Source organism: Porcisia hertigi, chromosome 5 (assembly GCF_017918235.1).
Source record: "Porcisia hertigi strain C119 chromosome 5, whole genome shotgun sequence".
NCBI classification, from domain to species: Eukaryota; Euglenozoa; class Kinetoplastea; order Trypanosomatida; family Trypanosomatidae; genus Porcisia; species Porcisia hertigi.
In genome coordinates this window covers 343,296-361,392 of record NC_090564.1, presented here as the reverse complement: position 1 = coordinate 361,392, position 18,097 = coordinate 343,296, and the positions used below count along the sequence as shown (strand labels likewise).

Genomic DNA, 18,097 nt, shown 5'->3' with positions numbered 1-18,097 from the left:
AAGGGATTACGGGTCTCCCCTTCTTGGCTGAATTTCTAAGAAAAATTCAACTGCCCCACTGAGTTCCCAGCCCTTTCCCGACGGCACCCCCCCCCAAGGGAAATCGACCAGCGAATCACACTGAGCTCGACAAACACCCCCCTCAAGCCAACTGCAACCCCAAAGCGTGGATAACACAGATTCCGAATACCCTCGCTTCACGGTAAAGAAAAAAAAACGCACACACCCACGCGCACAGGGGTGGGAAACGCATGCATTATGACAACTTCAAGCTCTGCGACCTCAGACCCGACCCCAGAACACTGACAAGCACACATGCGCACACACACATTCGCCAAGAACGAAGCCAGCAAAGCAAGCCCACCAAGGCAAGCAGAAGCATTCGCCAGGGCAAACGGGCGGGGAAAAGGCACCCACAGACGCCCTTTATACATGGATTGTCTAATGTGCTGCTGTTCACCTTGGTTTGCGTTGGAAATTGCTGTTGTGAAGATGGTGTAGGGTGTATTTCACACTAAAGGAAACCTCAGAACGCACCTAATTCACAGGCGTTTTCCTCTTGCACACCGCTTTTCAAACTGGAGACATTCCGTGAAGCGTCAGGAAAGAGTGATTCAGCAGGAAGGGGGTTCTCCTGCCGGCTTGAATATTTGAATTTCAGCGCTGTTTCCCAGCGACTATTATGCTTCATTCCTCTCCAAGGTGTTCAAAACCATATTAGGCTTCTCGTTTGCAGCGGTTTTCATACCCGGAGACCCTATGCATATTTCGAGTCCCGTGGCTATTTTTGATGTGGCCCCTGGGGGCGCACTGGCAATTGAATGCGGCGTGTTGACATCCATCCCGGTGCTCCCTCAGAGTGCATCGGTCGTCTTGTGCTAGCGGTGCTCTTCCGTGTAGTTTACAGTGATTTTGCAGTGGGATATTTCACGCAAGCCCATGGGACTTATACCTTCCAAGTTAAGCACGCATTTTTCACATGCATTCGCTGCAGTTAACGTTTTACTAGGCAGCATACCTTTTTGTTCTTTTTCCGCATCGAAAGGCCCTAGCGACCCTACATGTGCGCTTATCCCTCTTTTCTCCCCTTTTTATTTCCTCGGTGCGGCACGTGATAATTGTTATTTTTTAGTAAGGGATTCATGCGCTCATTTTTTTTCTCTTCGGGCTTCTTCTTTACCCGGGGCCAATTTCATTTTGCTTATCGGCATGTTTGCCGTTCTGTTCGGGTTTCATCTGGCCTGCCGACTTTCCTTGCCAGCCAGCTTCTTGGTTTCCTTCACGGGGCGATTCTGTTATCATGCTTTTTCGCCCCACCTGGTGCTGATTATCTGGACCTCTTTATTCCCATCCGCAAAAAGTCCGTTATCCCCATTTTGGTGATCCAATTTGCGATGAATCACCTTGCCCACCACACTGTTCAAAACCAACCAAAGCACACTAGATGGTTCATGGGGGCCAGTCGCAGCGTTTTTTGCAATGCAGCCTCATTTCGCCCGACCAACCCTTTATTCAAACAAAGGCGCGCCGCTAGGCGACTTATTCCCACCAACGCCCCCCCCTCAGTGGCCCCTTAGCGGGTGCCCCGCGGCCCCATCGCGCACCCCCAGCCCGCCCCACCCCCTATTCACACAAACGCCTAGTAGACAGCGACACCGCCTTTGCATGAAGACAGGCAAGCCCACAATACAACTGCCTCCCCAAGAAGCTTGAGCTGCGCACATCACAGAAAGCAGCCGTATTCAGAATTAAACTGAATTTCTTTTTGCGCGCCAGTTGGCGGCCTGTGTGATTAAGCGTCGGATTCCCCGTTCTTTAGGGAGGCACCAGGGCAAAACCGCTGTCCGGATGCATTCTTTTGAGGCGGATTTGCCAGGCCAGCTTGCGTGCATAACTAGCCGCCACTGCTTCTTTCGAATGGGCGGGTGGGGGGGGGGGCTTCTTGATTACTTTGTCTTTCCCGTGTGTGGAGGGGGCGGTCGGCAGGATTTGGGGTGGCTGCGGCTGCCTTACCTAAATTCTTTTTTGCAGGAGCCCGCCTGCGGAAAGCCAAACTAGGACATGGGAACCGTATATGCCCAGGGTTGCGTGCCCGCAGTTTTATTTGCAGAACCCTTATTCTCGCCTATTCATTTCCTCCCGCTAAGGGTGCTTGTGAAGTGATCGCCGCGTCGCCATGGCGGTCGCTTTTGCGACCGCCCATCCCCCAGCGTGTGTGGGGACTGGGTCGGCGTCCCTTGCGGGATTGGGGAAATCGCTTGGCGGTCGGGGTTAAAAGTTGCCACACTATCATTCATTTCCGTAGCTTTGGGGCGGGGGTCATGCAGACGGGAAACTCGGATACCAACGAAGTACCCGCCACAGGCGTCACACCCCAATCGGGTTCTTGTTCGCCACCCTCAAATGAATCCGACTACGCGACTTCAACGCCACTTTTCGACGCAAACCAAGGTGAACAGCAGCACATTAGACAATCCATGTATAAAGGGCGTCTGTGGGTGCCTTTTCCCCGCCCGTTTGCCCTGGCGAATGCTTCTGCTTGCCTTGGTGGGCTTGCTTTGCTGGCTTCGTTCTTGGCGAATGTGTGTGTGCGCATGTGTGCTTGTCAGTGTTCTGGGGTCGGGTCTGAGGTCGCAGAGCTTGAAGTTGTCATAATGCATGCGTTTCCCACCCCTGTGCGCGTGGGTGTGTGCGTTTTTTTTTCTTTACCGTGAAGCGAGGGTATTCGGAATCTGTGTTATCCACGCTTTGGGGTTGCAGTTGGCTTGAGGGGGGTGTTTGTCGAGCTCAGTGTGATTCGCTGGTCGATTTCCCTTGGGGGGGGGTGCCGTCGGGAAAGGGCTGGGAACTCAGTGGGGCAGTTGAATTTTTCTTAGAAATTCAGCCAAGAAGGGGAGACCCGTAATCCCTTAGCACGGTCTTTTTGGCGAATAACGCGGGCCCACTTAGCAAACAGCCGTGTGTACCTCCTCCCGCCGGTGAAAGGGGCGATTGTGGTAATGGATCGTTGGTCTGGGGAAATAAATGCTTGAGGACACCCGCGTTTTTCTATGCAGCGGTTGGTGCCAAGCCGGTGTTTGCGATGTGGTCGCTTTCCCCCTCGTTTGGTTTCGGCCTTCTTCTTTTGTGTATGTTGGTGTGCGCCCCTAGGTGGGATCACGCGGCCGGTGCCAAACCACCCCGGTTTTGCTGGATGCCGCCGCCGCGGCGCGGGCGCCAGAGGGCAGCGCTCCCGTCTCAGATGCCGGTGTGCGGGTCCTGGGCGGCGTTTTGTTTCTCTGCTGGAGTGGTGGCCGCGTCCGCGCTTTCGCTCCGTAGAAAGGATTTCGATGTTGGTTGGGCGTGCTCTTTTCGGGTTTCGCTGCGTGCCGGGCTCTTTTTGGGTCCGCTTGGGGTGCGCTGCGTGTTTTGGCGCTGGGTTGGTTTGGCGGCGCCCGGGGCCGGCCGTGATCCGCGTGGCCGGGCCCGCCGGAGGCCCGGGACGTTTTTTTCCAAAACCGTCTGCCTCCCTGGTGCTGTGTGGCTGCATTTGGTGGCCGGCGTGCTGGCCCCCGTGGCCTCCTTTTGGGGGTCGCTCGGTTCGTATTTTTCCATCCAGGCGCAAGGGGGCGTGGGGATTTCCGCGGTGTGTTTCTTGGGTTTGGGGTGCCGGGGTGGTGTGCGTCAGAAAAAGGACTTGTCGCCCGGGGCGGGGGTGCCTGCGGCCCCGCTGGGGCTGGGGGCACCACGTCCCCAATCCGTCCCCCAATAACTTGCTGGAAATTGGCTGCGCTGATCAACCTCGGTGGCGGTGTTGTGGGCGTCTTCGCCGTAAACTGGTCGCGGCTCCCAAAAACATGCTGGGGGGGTTCATCTGGGCGGGTTTTCGTTCGCGCGGGGCGGGGGGTTTGTGGTGGGCCGTCATGGTGGGGCTCGGTAAAATCGCCCCGCTTTTTCCTGGGGCACGCTTTATCTGCGGCTGGCCCTTGCTCAAAAGTCTCCCCCCCTTTGTGTAAGGGTCTAAAATGTTCTAGGATTTTCTTGCGGCGCTGGCCTCATCCGTTTTTCAATGCCTGGGGTTTGTCGGGTTTCTTGAATTGGGTGGCTGGTGCCGCCAGCGCCCCACTCGGCGGCCGTTGGCTCAGAAACCGGGGGGCCCAGCTGCCTGTCATAATTCCTTCCCTGCGTCCTTTCTTGTTCGGCAGCGCCTTGATTGACCTTTGCTTTTCTCAGTTCCCCGGGGGAAATTCTAGTGCAGTGCGGCGACGATGGGGATAGTTGTGGCGGGTGTTGGCTTTCTTCGTGTTCGCTTGTGGTGGTGGTGTCTGGCTGGCGGTGCGCGCCTGTGAAAAGCCCCGTGTTTCACCACCTTTTTTTCAGCCAGGATGGCCCGCTTGTTTTTATTTTTTTCGGGGCGATGCCAGCAACGCGGGGCTGGCCCGGAGAAGGAGACCCCCCTGAACAGGCAGCCGCCCCAGAAGTTTTTTGGGTCCCCCGAAAAAAAAACATCCGTGACAGGATTCGAACCTGCAACCCTCTGATCCGTAGTCAGATGCTCTTCCATTGAGCCACACGGACTTGCTGCTGACTTGCAGGAGAAATCCATTTCTGTCCAACATAAAAAGATGGGTGCCCAGAAGGGCTTTGGTGCTGTTTACAGGACCTCCGGACTAGTGAGCCGGAGCGTTGCTCTGTAACCTTCGGGGGCTTCCAAGGCGGAGCGGGGAGGACGCGGATCAGCGAGGGTGTTTTGCTGCGTTGACGTGGTGCTCTGCTTGGCTGTGTGTCGACGGGGCCCGCCCCCCTGTAGAGGGGTGCCTTGCGGGTCCGTCGTTGAAGTAGGGGGACTGGGTCAGGCCGGAAACGGAACAGCCCACCCCGCGCACGTCTGCCGTTGCAGAATCACACCGCGGAGCATGTCAGCACCTGAGCCCCGTGCGTCGTCGCAAGGCCTTTTTTTTACTTGGAGGCGCGGTCTTGTCGTCGGTGTGGAAATGCGGCCATGGGGGAGGGGGGAAGGGAAAACAGGCATGGTATGAGCACCACAGATTCGCTTGCTGACGCAATGCCGTTGTCCGCACGCGTTGGTAGTTGAGAGTCGCTCTTGCGCCCCCGCGGGCGTAAAGAACCAAGGGGGCAAGCGACAAAAATACCACCCACCCACAGGGGTAGGCTGCAAAAAAAAGTACTTTCTGTTTTTTTCCCCCCTCCCGCAACAATCACCCGCGTGAATCGGCCTGGCGTGGCCAGTGGTTCCTTCAATGGCTCGACACACAGCAACACGTCGTGTGGCCGGGCAAGCTTAACCCCATTGCCAGCGGAGTGTCTGATGATAGAGACCCGCGCGCGGCTGGAGGCTGTCGTCCGCCGCCGAATATACACCACCGCACCGAGGGCAGGAATACTTCCGACCAAGTCCTCACAATATAGAGTGAAAGCGATAGGCGGGTTCGATGGGGATATTTGCCAGCCCCCCTCCCTCCCCCCACGGGACTCGATTCCATCCCTTCACTAGGCTATGCCGTGGTCGTTCGCAGCACAAGTGGAGGGGGGCGGCCTCACCCAAGGATGCCTCCCCGCAGCAGGGCAAGACTTCGGCCACCGGCGGCTGGTTGTCGGCCGAGGCCTGCGCTGGGTTCCCCCCGGGTTTGGTGCGCCGTGGAGGACCCCCCCCACCCGCGCAGGGATCTTCCCCTGCAGACGCGGGAAAAAAATATGTCGAGATTTCACCTCCAACACAGGGCTCATCAGCACACTCACACATACACACACGCACGGTGCTGCCCGCGCAGCGTTGCAATAGGTTTTGCGCACCGGGCGAATTCAGACCGTTCCCAAGCGTCGGGGCAGAATTCACGAGGACATGCGCGGGCAACAAGTGTAGCCGCAGCGAGCGATATACACAGGAAAGTTGGAGTCCTGTCATTATTGTTACAAAAGACACACCATATGAGGGGAATACCCTATGTCAGCGCATCCAGGGTTCAAGGGACGGGCGAGGGAGGGGGGGAGCCAGGCAAGCAGGCAGGTTCTGCTTAGGTGGTCAAGTCTCTCCCACCCTCCCAGCAGACCGCGTTGGCGTTTCACGTTTAAAGAAAGAGAAATAGATATTGCTTTTCCTCCCTGGTGCGCGTAAAATGGACAATCAGATCCAGAAATCAAACCACGCACGTTGCTGAGGTGTTTTTGTTTTCCCTCGGCTGCTGCTGTTTGGTTTGGTATCGTGTGTGTGTGTGTGTGTGTGTGTGCGGGGGGGGGGGGAGGGGAGGGAGCAGCCATCGAAAAGCCAAGTTCTTCTCTCTCTGGTTTGCTGTCGAAATTCCTTCCCCCTCAAGCAGATCTACGCAGTATCAAACGACACGAATAGGTGGTGATCAAGAGGGTAGACACCGTACACCGTTTGTGGGCAGATATTAGGAGTGGAGGGTGGACCCTTGCCAAGCAGCTTGCTCACACAGAGGAGGGGGGGGGGATAATCCCTCCCTGCAAGAGAGGTTCTGCAGATGTGGCGGTGGTTACTCCCACGACTCTCGTCCTGAAAAGGGGTGGGGTGGGGAAAATGTATCGATACGATTGGGCGCAAGCGACCCGGGAGGAGTTGCCATTGAGGTATCAAGTACGTGGTTCTGCACATTCACTTTTTGCATCGAGTCGTGCTACGACGATTGCTCTATCCACAGAGCGTCCGCGCGTGTGTGCATGGGGCGGGGAGGGCCTCAAGACCTCCTCCTCCCCGAAAGCTCGGTATCCACTCGTTCAAATACCGAAAACACAACACATGGGGATGAGGGTACCCAACGGGGAGGCATTCGCTGTTCGGTGGCAGGTGAACCGCACACGCCACACACGCGCTGCACGTGTCTGGGGGCGTCATTGCCTGCGCATTTGGCGGTGGATCTACAAAAGACGATGTACTAATGGTCTTCCAAAAAAGGGAAAAGAAAAACAAGGGAGGGAGGGGGGTGGGTGGGTGGGTGGGACTGACTTGATCTCCCAGAGAAGGTAGAAAAACCAGCCAATGTCCCCCGCACCAAAAAGAGGGGGGGGGATGGGAAATAGGGATGCGACGCGCAGAGGTACACACAGAGATGTCTCTCTGTGTATTACGATCGAAAGTCACACAAAGGCAATAGAGCAGATGACCTCGACAGGAGGGCAACTGCATCACCTTTTTCTCTTCGCAATGAGGTGGTGCGATGGGCCGGAGGGGAGGGGGAGGGAGGGAGGGAGGGACGGCTACAACTATGCCATTCAATATAATGACGGAGGTGTATGCGCGCGATCAAAAGAAAAAAAGGCCCGTAAAGACAAGAAGACAGCGGACGTGTGTTTTTCACAACGCGAGCGAATCCCCAGTTAATCATCTGTGCGGACATCCCCCCCCCCCCTGTGGCTTCAGTTGGTGTGGGGGTGATAGCGCCCATGAACAACGCGCAAGGGAGTATGGGGGAGGGGGGAGAGAGAAGGAAGGGGGGACAAAGACTGGATTCGCCATTGTTCACTGCCTGTGGGTGAGCTTACGGCGCCAGAACCATGAATAGCTTATATATATATATACACGCGTGTGTGGGTACCGAAGGGGGAGACAGCAAAAAGGAAATCGCAAGAGAGCGAGGGGGAGGGAGGGAGGGAGGGAGGACAGCGCTCATACACCCAGCCGCCCACATCAGGAGTGTGACACCGCACACCGTACAAAAAAAAAAGAGGAAACATCGCTCATTTATAGAAAATGAATTTGTGTCAAAGTAAACCGTTGAGTGGTGAGAGACGTGGTAGGGCGATATGCATATGTATGTGTGTGTGTATGTATGCATACACACACATACACGCGGACGCATCTCTGCTATGAATACAAAGCGGGTGGTGGTGGTGGTGGTGATGTGTGTGTGTGACCAAATCAAGGCATGATCCAAAAGGAAAAACGACACGCTGGCGTCCAACTGGATGTGCCGCCGCTTCTCGCCTCTCCGTGGCTGAGGCGGCTGAGGAAGGAAGACACTCCCCTACTAAAGAGGAATCTCGCGGTGGCGGGTGACGAAGGACGCCACCACGCCCTCGACTGATCCGGGAAATTCATGGACCTCCACCGTCTCCCCGCTGATGAAGGTGTGCGGCTGGACGTACTGCTTACGGGGCTGGCGACGCGTCATGATGATCTCGCGGTAGTGCAAGTACTTGTCGCTCACCGTCGTCATGTTTTCGAAGTAAGCGGTTCCGCGCTTCACGTTAGCCGTCGCCTTGTTAACATTGAGGTTCACAAGCAGCTCTCCAATTGCACGGCGCCCGTCCGTGGCGATACGCTCGCGGTCAAGCGTGATGATAACGCCATCATTGGCGTCCTCGGTGATGCGCACAATCGGGTTTGGCGCACGCGCCAGCGCCTCGAGAATGCAGAAGCGCGCTCGCATGTGAGCTTGGCGCCACTGCTGCTTCTCCGGGGTGTAGAACTCGAGCCCGACCAGGCCGTTGCGAACCATGTTCAGCCAGCAAATATAGATGGCGTCCTGCTGCTGCTCAACCGTCTTGAGGTTGAAAATTTCCAGCAGGTCCGGCAACAGGCAGAGGTACAACGACACGGCCTCAGCGCGGCATTCTTCATAGGAGTTGCCGAGGCCGCCAAACACACTCGAGTACGTTTCCCCGGGTTTGTACCACGTGTCCACGACATGGCCGCTGATGGGGTCCAGCGTTTTCTTATCAAAGTTGAGGGTACCGTCACTGTTCTCCGACAGGAGCTTGCCCGTTCCGTGGCCCAGCAGTTCGTGGATGCCGACGTTTACCGAGACCGCGACGAGAAAGTTCGATTTATATAGCACCCAGTCTGCCTCTGTGATGTACTTCAGCTTGTCCTTGAAGGTCAGCGCGCCCGCCACGTTGGACAAGTACACGTTCTTGAAGCCCACGGTCTGGCGGATGTCGTCGTAGTTTGGGATGTTAATGCCTGATGGAATGCCGCCACACGCGAAGCCCAGCACATCGAGGCTGGTGAAGTCGGGGCTGGCGAAGACGCTCTTCTCAAAATCCTTGCCCCACGGAAGCTGGGCAATAAACTTCTCGCCTTGTGCCACTAGCGCACCATACATCTTCGACTGCTCCTTGTTCACCACCGCCACGAAGCCCTCCCACTCTGCCCGCACACCGGAGGGGTCGCGGTACGACTCAATGAAGCCGATGTTTGTCTCCACCGTCGGCCCCACATCCTTCACCCACACCTTCTGGCTTTCCTTGTGCGCATCCACATCACCATGCTCGAAGTGCTCAATGTAGTGGTCTATCATGCGCACCTGCCGTTCGTTCTCTGCGTACGGCTGCGCCTTGCGCAACTCCGCCACAACGCGGGCCATTTCCTCCTTGTAGTCGCCATAGTACATGGCGATAGAGCGGCCCTTGAACTCCTCCGCCGGCACCGTCTTCTCCCTCGCCGCAGCGACGCGGATGACGAGGGTGCCGTCTTCCTCCTTGAACACGCGCGTGTTGACGCCGTCCATCTTCTTTGACGCCAGGAAGTCGTTTGCGAGGACAGCGTCTTCGCGGGTGACATTCGGACTGTAGTACCGCGTGATGCCGTTGGGAGGGAAGTCCAGAGTGAGTTTGTCCTCCCCCAAATCGTAGATGGCATCCAGCAGTTGCGCATCCACCCCAGGCGATCCCTTCGCGCTTGCCGCGATCTTGGCGAACGTCTCCTTTGGAATCGATGGAATGAACTTGGTGTCGCCGAAGGATATGTAGTTACCCATGTTTGAGTAGACCATCGCGAAGTACTCCAGGAATTGACTCACCTCATCCGCGTCGACTCCAGCCTTTGTGCAGTTTTCCTTGAAGGTGTCCAGGGGCTGCGCACTGAGGAGCGTGAAGAAGAACCGCAGGAGCGGCAGGGACTCAGGGCTCAGCTGCTCGGCCACCACCGGCGTGCCGCACCATCCCGCCGCCATCATGTGATGAGCGTAGAGGCGTTGCTTAGGAGTGAGCTCCTTGAAAGCGTTGGCGATGGCCAGAGTGCAGTACGGCACCGCACGGGGGGTAACGTACATAGCCTTGTCCGTCATGTTGCGTTACCGTAGCACGCGCACACACACACACACACAGACACAGAAAAGAAAAAATACGGGGCGATATCTTGAGAGAAGGGGGGGGGGCAAAGGATAATCGACGCATACACGCAAAGAAGGAGCTGTCTCGACGACCAATATCCACCAAAACGTGTGATGGTGTGTGTGTGTGTGAAGGGGAGGGGGGGGGCGGGGTAGAGATTAGGGATGTTCGATGTGGTGGTGGGGAAGAAGAAGAGTAGAAAGTGACGGGAAGGAGGAGGTGTGCGCGTGTAGACAATAGAACAACCCTGGGAGAGAGTCGCGGTGCGCCAATAATAACATTTGGAAATAAAAACTCTTCTGATTCTCGGTTGTGTTTCCCATGAGAGGATTCCATCAAATAGGACACAGACACAGGTATAACCAATGCCACTCCTTCCCCCCCCTCCCCATTTCTTTCCCCCTACAACGCGCCACCCGGACGACCATTTGCCCGGGTTCATCACGTGGAGGGGAGGGTGGGTGGTGGTGGTGAGGCGGCCGCGTCAAAAGCAGACTCTACAGAAATGCTGCCTCGGTTAGCTGAGAGCAGTCTACGCTTCGTATACATGGCCATGTGGGCCATCTCTCGTGGACTGGCTCAGGCGCTCCATGCCAGTAGGCAGTGGCGATCAGGCGGGATGGGCTTAAGCCATGCTCCGTGTCGCGTGTTGCTTCAACACATCGTCATTCAAGATCAGACCGCCGACAACCGTAGCGGCAACGGCGTTCTGAACCCTCCCCCCCCCCATTTCCACCACCAGAGGCGTCTCGGGGTCGGGTGGGGTGGGGTGGGGGGTCCCGTCCAGGATGGGATAACCAGCCAACCTGAAGAAAAGGGAAAACAGCACAAGAACTCCCCACCCACTGTGGCCATGGAAACTCTGGTGAATCGACGTCACGCGTTCTTCTCTTTTGCCCCCCTCCCTCCCCCCCAAAAAAATTCATCTCACAACCCCCTTTCTACTTCTTGCATCCATCTCACTCACTCCTTACGCGTCCAGTAGTCGCCCAGCTCTAGCACTGTGGACCACAACAGTCCTGCTAGATCCGTCGACGTACCGTCGTGCACGTTGCTGCCGTCGTCCTTGGCCGTGTGCCAAGACTCGGGGAAGGGGTAGGCGATAAGATGCAGTACCCGTTGCGTGTCTAGCCAGTGCTTGTGGTCGTCATCGATAAGGGGTGTGATGCGGCTGCGCCGCAGGTCCTCTTGTCCTGATGGAGAGAAGAAAATGTTCGTGTTGATGCTGTTCAGATACAGTTCTGCATCAAAGTCGCTCCGGGCGGCGACTTCCCGCTTCAGCCTGTCATACACCCGCAGCTGCTCAAAGTGCTTCACGTACATGTCGTCCTGAGTGGAGCGAGCGACGCCGTGGAGTGTGTGCATCTCGTGCGGCGCACCGTACATGAGCCACGTCCGCGGAAGCGATGCCACTGACGGGCGCGACTCGTTCCTTGTCAGCAGTCGTTGAATGTAGGCCGTGTTGAGGTTTGCAACAGACGCATGTGGCGAGGGGCCGAGCACGCGAAGAAAAGGATCGGCCTTCAGACGAGCTCCTGCCTGGGGCGAGGTGTTCGTCTCGTGGTACCGCCACAGGAGCTCCGCGGAGATGGCGGAGCTGTACTTCATTGCTCGGTGGCGAAGCTCCGTCTCGCGCTGCGCCAGGCTTGCATAGATGATGCCGCTTTGCGTTGGGAATATATTGTGGAAGGACGTCCCTGCCGGGCCCATGAGGTCGTAGAGAGCGAAAAGGTCGACTGAATCGTAGAGAGACTGAGTGCCGCCAGAGTAACGCGTCCGCATCACCGAGGGGGTGCTGCGCCACCGTCGTGCCAGGTGCCGAGACCCGTACGTGTTGTCATCCCCGAGCCATTCGTTGTACGCCTCCTCGCCGTCGAATAGGATGACAGAGATGATGGGCAGGTGCTGCACCCAGTCCAGCCACGTGCGCACGTCTACCTCGACTTTTGTTGGGTGGTTCCGCATGCCCGCCTCAAGAGGACTCGGTGGCTCTTCCCCGACGCTGTAGGGACGTGCAAAGAAGTATTGATACAGAAGCGCATGATGGGCTGGTGAGAGGAGTGATGCCAGTCGCTCTCGCACTTCTGCTTCCGTCGTGGAGTTGCGGAAGGTGCTCGTGAGCCCGGGCACCACGATCGATGCGTCATCGCCTGTTGCCCCGACCCGGTCCACTTTGTACGATTCTGCGAGTGCCTCTGCCACGTCAGTCAACACGGCGATATTTTTAATGGTGCGCAGAAGAAATACCATCGGCATGGCAGAGTCGCAGGCACCGAGGAAGGTGGTGTCCGAGAAGTACTTCGAGTCCCAGTGCGCGGCGAGCACAACGTGCTTCATTGGCTGTTGCGTCACCGGTTCGGCAGCGGGCGCGGAAAGGCTCGGCTTCAGTGGCACCCGCACACCATTCGCCGCCGGTGACAGGGCAACCCGCGCGCCCGGCACCCCGCGCTCCAGAGCAGAGAGGGGGGCAGATGGGACGCTGTCTCGCACTTGCCGCAAAAAGGTCTCCTGCGAGTACACAGTCTCTTCGGCCAGGTCAGCCGGGTGGTGTTCAGATTTGAGTACTTCTTTGGTAGCTTCAGCGCGGGTGCGCTGGCGGTTCGGCACGCTGCCGACGAACTCGTCGAGTGCAGCTTTTACCTCCGTTGCCGCTGCTCGTGCGGTTGCGGCCTGTTGTTTGCGGCGGAACTGCGACCCGCCAGGAAACTGAAAGACGAGGTTCTGCATCTCCACTCGCGAGCTCCCCTCGATGGGTATGGGAATGTCTGCAGTGAAGTTATCCCAGCTCAACGACCATCGCCATCCCGGTACCCGGTGGCCCGCCGTGTCATCCTGCGGTGCTGCGGTGAGGTGCGGTGAGTCGGGCCACGCAGTGGCCGTCTTCTCCAGCAGTTCCTGCCCACGCAGACTAAGGTGCGGCGGTGAGGTGCGGTGGTGATAGGTGTGCCGTGTCGCATCATACCTTCGACGTCCCAGTCCTTCGTCGAGGAGGTGATGAAGGAGGGTGTCGCGCTTCGACCCCCCAACACGGGGACCGTGGCGCAGAATCGTGTTCATCGCTGCGCGGTAGTACCGGATTTGCTGTGCTGGTGGGTAGAGAAAAGAGAGGCTGTCGAAGAGGTCTGCGTCTGCGTCGTCGTTGAGGGCGTCGGTGTCCCAGGCAAGCGCCGCCAGCACCTCCTCATCGACATCCACCGACATTGCGGACGCTGTCACGTGTCGGCCGTAGTCAAACCACGACTCCAGGGCCTTTTTTGTGAGTCGCGGCAGGGTGCGGTCCTCGATCTCCCAGTAGGTGCTTAAAAAGCCATTTTCTCTTTGCTTCTTCACCATCGCCTCCGCCCGCTGTCCGAGGCCAGCGTCTTTGGGGTGAGGGTTTTGCACAGCCGCCGTGACGGGATTATTGACCAGGGCTTCGCTGCGGTTCAACGTCCAAATCAAATATGCAGTAAGAGAGATGATGGCAATCAGTAAGAGCCAGACACTCATACTATGGGTGCGCCTTATTACGAGACGGGGGCGCTGCCATGGCAGGGCGAGAAAAAGTACACACCGCCTCAACAGCCTGGACCAAAGCGGAGGCTTATCTCGGTGAGGAGCCCTGAAGCCCCGCTTCCCCGCTACTGTGGACTGCCGTCGCATTGAAAAGAATGATCAAAAGAACAAAGGAAATTACGTCTTGCCATGTGCGCGTCTGGTGCGTGTGTGTGTGTGGTGGAGGGGTAGGCTGGAGGGGTGGGGGGTGGGATCGGTGGTGCTGTTCCCATGGAGTTGCACGTACAGGGGGGAAAAGGGAGGAAGAGGGGGGGTGGCGGGGGTGCGGTATGGCCACCTGGTGATCAACACCTGATTTTTTTGTTTTCTTGCCGCTTTTTTTTATTTTTTGAGTTTGCCCGTTGGCCGTATAGCGATCACACGCGGTCGAAGATGAGTTGCATTTGACCTCTTTATTGTACATGTGTGTGTGTGTCGGGGGAGGGGGGGGTGGTGGTGGTGGTGGTGGTGGCCAGTAATGCAATGCACCGCTTCTACGACCGCTCAAAGACGCTGTAGATGAACTCGGCGATTTCATCCACGTTTTCGAGATGAAGGGCGGGTATGGTGCGCCACGATCCGTCATTCAGCACGTTTTCATCATCCTCGCGCCGCGTACTACCGCTGGGGTGATGGCGACTAAAATTCGCAGTGCTTTCACGGCTGTGGTGGGGATGATGGGTAGACGGGAGGCTGCTGCCATCGACACTGTCTTGTCCCGCCTTGGCCATGTGCGCTTGGGTACAGGTGGTAGGTAAAGATGAAAGGGGTTTGCCTGAGGGGCCACAGGGGATGGCGCTAAACAGCTGTTGTGCGGCCAGGAGCACGTCATGCGTATGTGTGTCCGAGCCCCACTGTCTCTCCAGCGCAGCTGGGGAATCAAGGGGGACAGCGGTAGAGGCGATAGGCGACTGCCCCATCGTTTGGGAGATGGTGTCGGGGTAGTGGGGCGACGTCGTGGCGCTGGTGTTGGTGTCTGTTAGTGTCAAAGACTGGACAGCAGCAGCATCAGCCGGGAACTCTTCCTGAAGAGGTCCAACCACCTTGCGGTGTGGCCTGCCGCCGCGCTTGTTCTCCAACGGTGTCACGCAAACGCCTGACCGGAGTCGTATCGGCGTGCTTTCCCCCTCAATCGCCCCATCAGTGGCACCACCGATGTCGGTGGTGTCCCCTGCGTCTGCCATATTTGTTGCTGAATCACTTTCCTGCGCTCGTCGGGGAGGATGAGCGAGCTGCCGTTGCCAGAGTATCCCCATCTGTAGGGGTGACGTATGTTCGCCTGTGACGGGTGAGGTAACGCGCAGGTCAAAGGAAGGAGCGCTGCTCAGTTGAGTTGGCGAGACGGCCTCCATGTGTGCGAGGGCCAATTGCAGCTGCGACGGCGACCCTTCGAGATTCACCATGTGTCTTGGCGAGCTCATGATGCCGGTGACGGTGACACTGTGGCTACGTTTGCGATCCACAGATGAAGGCGGGGTGTAGCTGCTGCCAGTGCTAACAGCGTCCTTTCCCGTTGCAGGTGAAGCGCGGAACAGAATTGAGGATGCGATGTCGTCAATGGGGTTCTCAGAGGTCCACTTGTCCCCATCGTCACCCAGCTGGGTCACCTTATCCGACGATGTGGCGTACTGCGGCTGCGACCGCACGGCAAAGTGTTGCCGCTTCATCACGGCGGCGTTGCGTCGCCAATATTCTGCCACGGCGTTCATGAGCGCATCGTGGTGCTTGATGCGGATCTTGACGTCATCGATCTTGGCGAGCGTCCGCTTCGTTTCGGCTTGACGGCTGGCAATGGCGGCGCGGAGCTCCTCTAGAATGGTGCGCGGGTCCTGTTGGCTGCTCGCCATTGCGGTGCTTGCCGTCTCTTTGCGAGGGCTCTTCCGACGCGGCTTCGCACTTTCCTTCATCACGTTTTGCTGCCTCCGCGGCAGGGGCTGTGCCACCGCCCCCTCCGGCCCAGTTCTACGCAGAAGGAGTGAGGCGACAGGGAACGCATGCTTTGCACGCGACAGCGGAATCGGCGCAGGTGGCAGAATGAGATGCCGCATGCGAGTTTCCGCGCAGGCTGGGGGGAGTGTCAAGGTCGAGACGCAGGACATCGGCCCGGTGCAAGCGCCGCCCTGGACAGTGCCGCGGTGGCGGTTACTTTGGAGGTGGTGGTCCCCGTCACCCTGAGATCGACCCTTTTCCCACAAAATGGCTGCTCTGTCTTGGTCAACTCCGTCCGTGTCCCCATCTTCGCCATCCCCCGCGCATGCATTCGATTTGACCTTCAGGATGGAGATATCTCTCTCCAGCTGAACGTTCTCGAGGAGAACGTGTGCTACGGCCTGCTGCAGACGGTGCAGCTCTGCTGCTGCCGCATCTGCGGCGTCGTACTGGCGCTTCAGATCGTCGTCCGCTGCCGCGCCATCTCGTGACACGCACACCGCCAGATGCTCAAGCTGTGCCACCGTGAGTCCTTGACCGTGCTCGCCACTATAGTTCGGCGGCAAAACCACCGCATTGTTCAGAAGCCGCAGCTCACGATGACGGATCCCGCCTCCGACTCTCTTCTTCACCTTCTTGTCGCCATTCTTGTGCTTTGGTGGTGGTGGTGGTGGTGGTGCCGCCGCCGTTCCTGTTGCTGGACCTGAGGTGGAGGAGGAATTAGGCGGTGGCAAAGGTGGCGTGACAGAAAAGGAAGAACGCTTGCCTGCCGGTGTGGAGGACGCGTGTGTGTGCAGCAGCGGCAGCCTCACTCTTTCTGTGTCGCTGGCGCCGCCGCGGTGGTGCGAGTTGTCCGTTGTGGCATTTCCCTTTGTGGGGTGAAAGGGAGGCTCACTGGCTGGCTTGGAGGCCTCGTCGCTTCTCCGGTCCATGTTGTTGTGGTGGACGGAGATGTTAGTATTGCTGCTGCTCCCGTGCTTTGCCTTTTTCTCTGCGGCGTCGTCTGCGGCAGTCGTCCAGGTACGCGGTTGGGGGAGGCTCCATAAGTCGCCTTGCGCCATCTGAGCACGATCCAAGGAGTCGTGCTGTGCTATAAGCCTTCGCCACGCTTCGGGGGTGCTTAGGGAGTGGGGCGACAAGGGGTCGGAGCTGTTGGTTGCGAGCGGTGGCTGTGCCGCTGTTGCAGCGGTGGGACGCAATAAGGGGGTTGTGTGGCACCGCCGCTTCTGCTGCGCCCCTTTAGGGGCTTCGGTCGTCTTTACCTGTACATTGACGAGCTGCTGTACATTCCCAGATGGCGGTCTGGCAGCGGTCGGCATCGGCGATGCGTGCGTTGGGCTCAAGTTGCGGAAGTAGTGCAAACACAGTCGCGCCATCCTGGAGGCTTCCGCATACTCATCTTCTTCCAGCGCCACTGGCGTTTGAGATGGGCAGCCGCCTGTGGGGGGGTCCAAGGGCTTCGGTACTGCTGTCGCAGCTTCCTTGGGCGGAGATGGCTTCGTACGGCCAGAAGCAGAGGATCGCAGCGCCTGTGCAATGCAAAACAACTCTAGCAAATCTTCAGGAATGACATTTTTCTGGGGAGATGACGGGCGTGATGGCGTCTTTGGGGGCGAACTCCCCTCGAGGCTGCACGGAAGACTCGATGCAGCATCCTCTGCTGCTGCTGCTGCATTTTCGGCTCCAGTCACCGTCGATGGCCCAACTCGTGATGGGTTCTCCACACAGTCCTCCTTTTCGGCCCCATCCTCCGCCGCCGGCGTTCTCTTAGACCTGTGCTGGAAGTGCTGATGAGCCCACAGCTGTTGGAGCAGCGCCATCTCTGCCGCCTTGATGTCTGTTGCTTCTACACCCAGCTCCAAATTCTCACTGTTCTCTCGTCGCAGCTTTTCAATGATTGAGTGCGCCTCTGCCACGCCGCTGCTGCGCCAGTCCTTGTCGCCGGGATTGCGGAGGTCCAGGTACTCCACAGCAATCTTGACAAGGTTTGAGAAGTACTCTTGCATGATGCGCTCGGTACCGCAACGCCACGTCTCCATCGATGCACTCATCATATCAAATGATAGCGGCCTGCTAACGTGCGGCTTCACTCGTGGCTGCCTAGGGGACACGACACCGCCCGTTAATGCATTGCCAGGCTCACTCACTTTCATCATTTGCCTCCAAATTGCGTGTAGATCGCGCGCGTGTGTGTGTGTGTGTGTGTGCGCGTGTGTGTGTGTGTGGTTGATGATTGCACCGGCACTGAGCGGTGCCTTCGCCAAAAATGGAGCTGTTTACCTGCGTGTGTGTGTGCGTGTGTGTATGTGCGTGTGTGTGTGATCGAAGAAGGACATGTGAGGGTTATGTGAAGGTGGGCAGCAGCGGACTCGATTAGGCACACTTGTGTGATGTCAAACAACATTGGGAGAGTAATGCCCCCCCCCCCCTGAATGATGTGTGGTGGCAGCGTCTTACGGAAAAACAGAGGCCTTGATTGAGCGTACCGAGGCAACATATATCTGTGTAACATCTGCTTTGGACGCTGCCGCACCACCACCACCACTACTACCAGGTGATGAAC

General features: G+C 57.7%; 3 protein-coding genes across 3 annotated transcripts; all 3 read right to left on the bottom strand.

The window, feature by feature from the left end:
• Nucleotides 1-7,985: 7,985 nt before the first annotated feature.
• JKF63_07423 (uncharacterized protein) lies at nucleotides 7,986-10,025 on the bottom strand (the record flags this gene model as incomplete). The annotated part of the gene is made up of 1 exon (XM_067903362.1): nucleotides 7,986-10,025. One exon carries the CDS (start codon nucleotides 10,023-10,025, stop codon nucleotides 7,986-7,988), a length of 2,040 nt encoding a protein of 679 aa, XP_067759672.1.
• Nucleotides 10,026-11,034: 1,009 nt separating this feature from the next.
• JKF63_07422 (uncharacterized protein) lies at nucleotides 11,035-13,560 on the bottom strand (the record flags this gene model as incomplete). Its single annotated transcript, XM_067903361.1, has 1 exon — nucleotides 11,035-13,560. The coding sequence occupies one exon, from the start codon at nucleotides 13,558-13,560 to the stop codon at nucleotides 11,035-11,037; it is 2,526 nt and encodes an 841-aa protein (XP_067759671.1).
• Nucleotides 13,561-14,099: 539 nt separating this feature from the next.
• On the bottom strand, nucleotides 14,100-17,540 carry JKF63_07421 (uncharacterized protein; the record flags this gene model as incomplete). Its single annotated transcript, XM_067903360.1, has 1 exon — nucleotides 14,100-17,540. The coding sequence occupies one exon, from the start codon at nucleotides 17,538-17,540 to the stop codon at nucleotides 14,100-14,102; it is 3,441 nt and encodes a 1,146-aa protein (XP_067759670.1).
• Nucleotides 17,541-18,097: the final 557 nt, after the last annotated feature.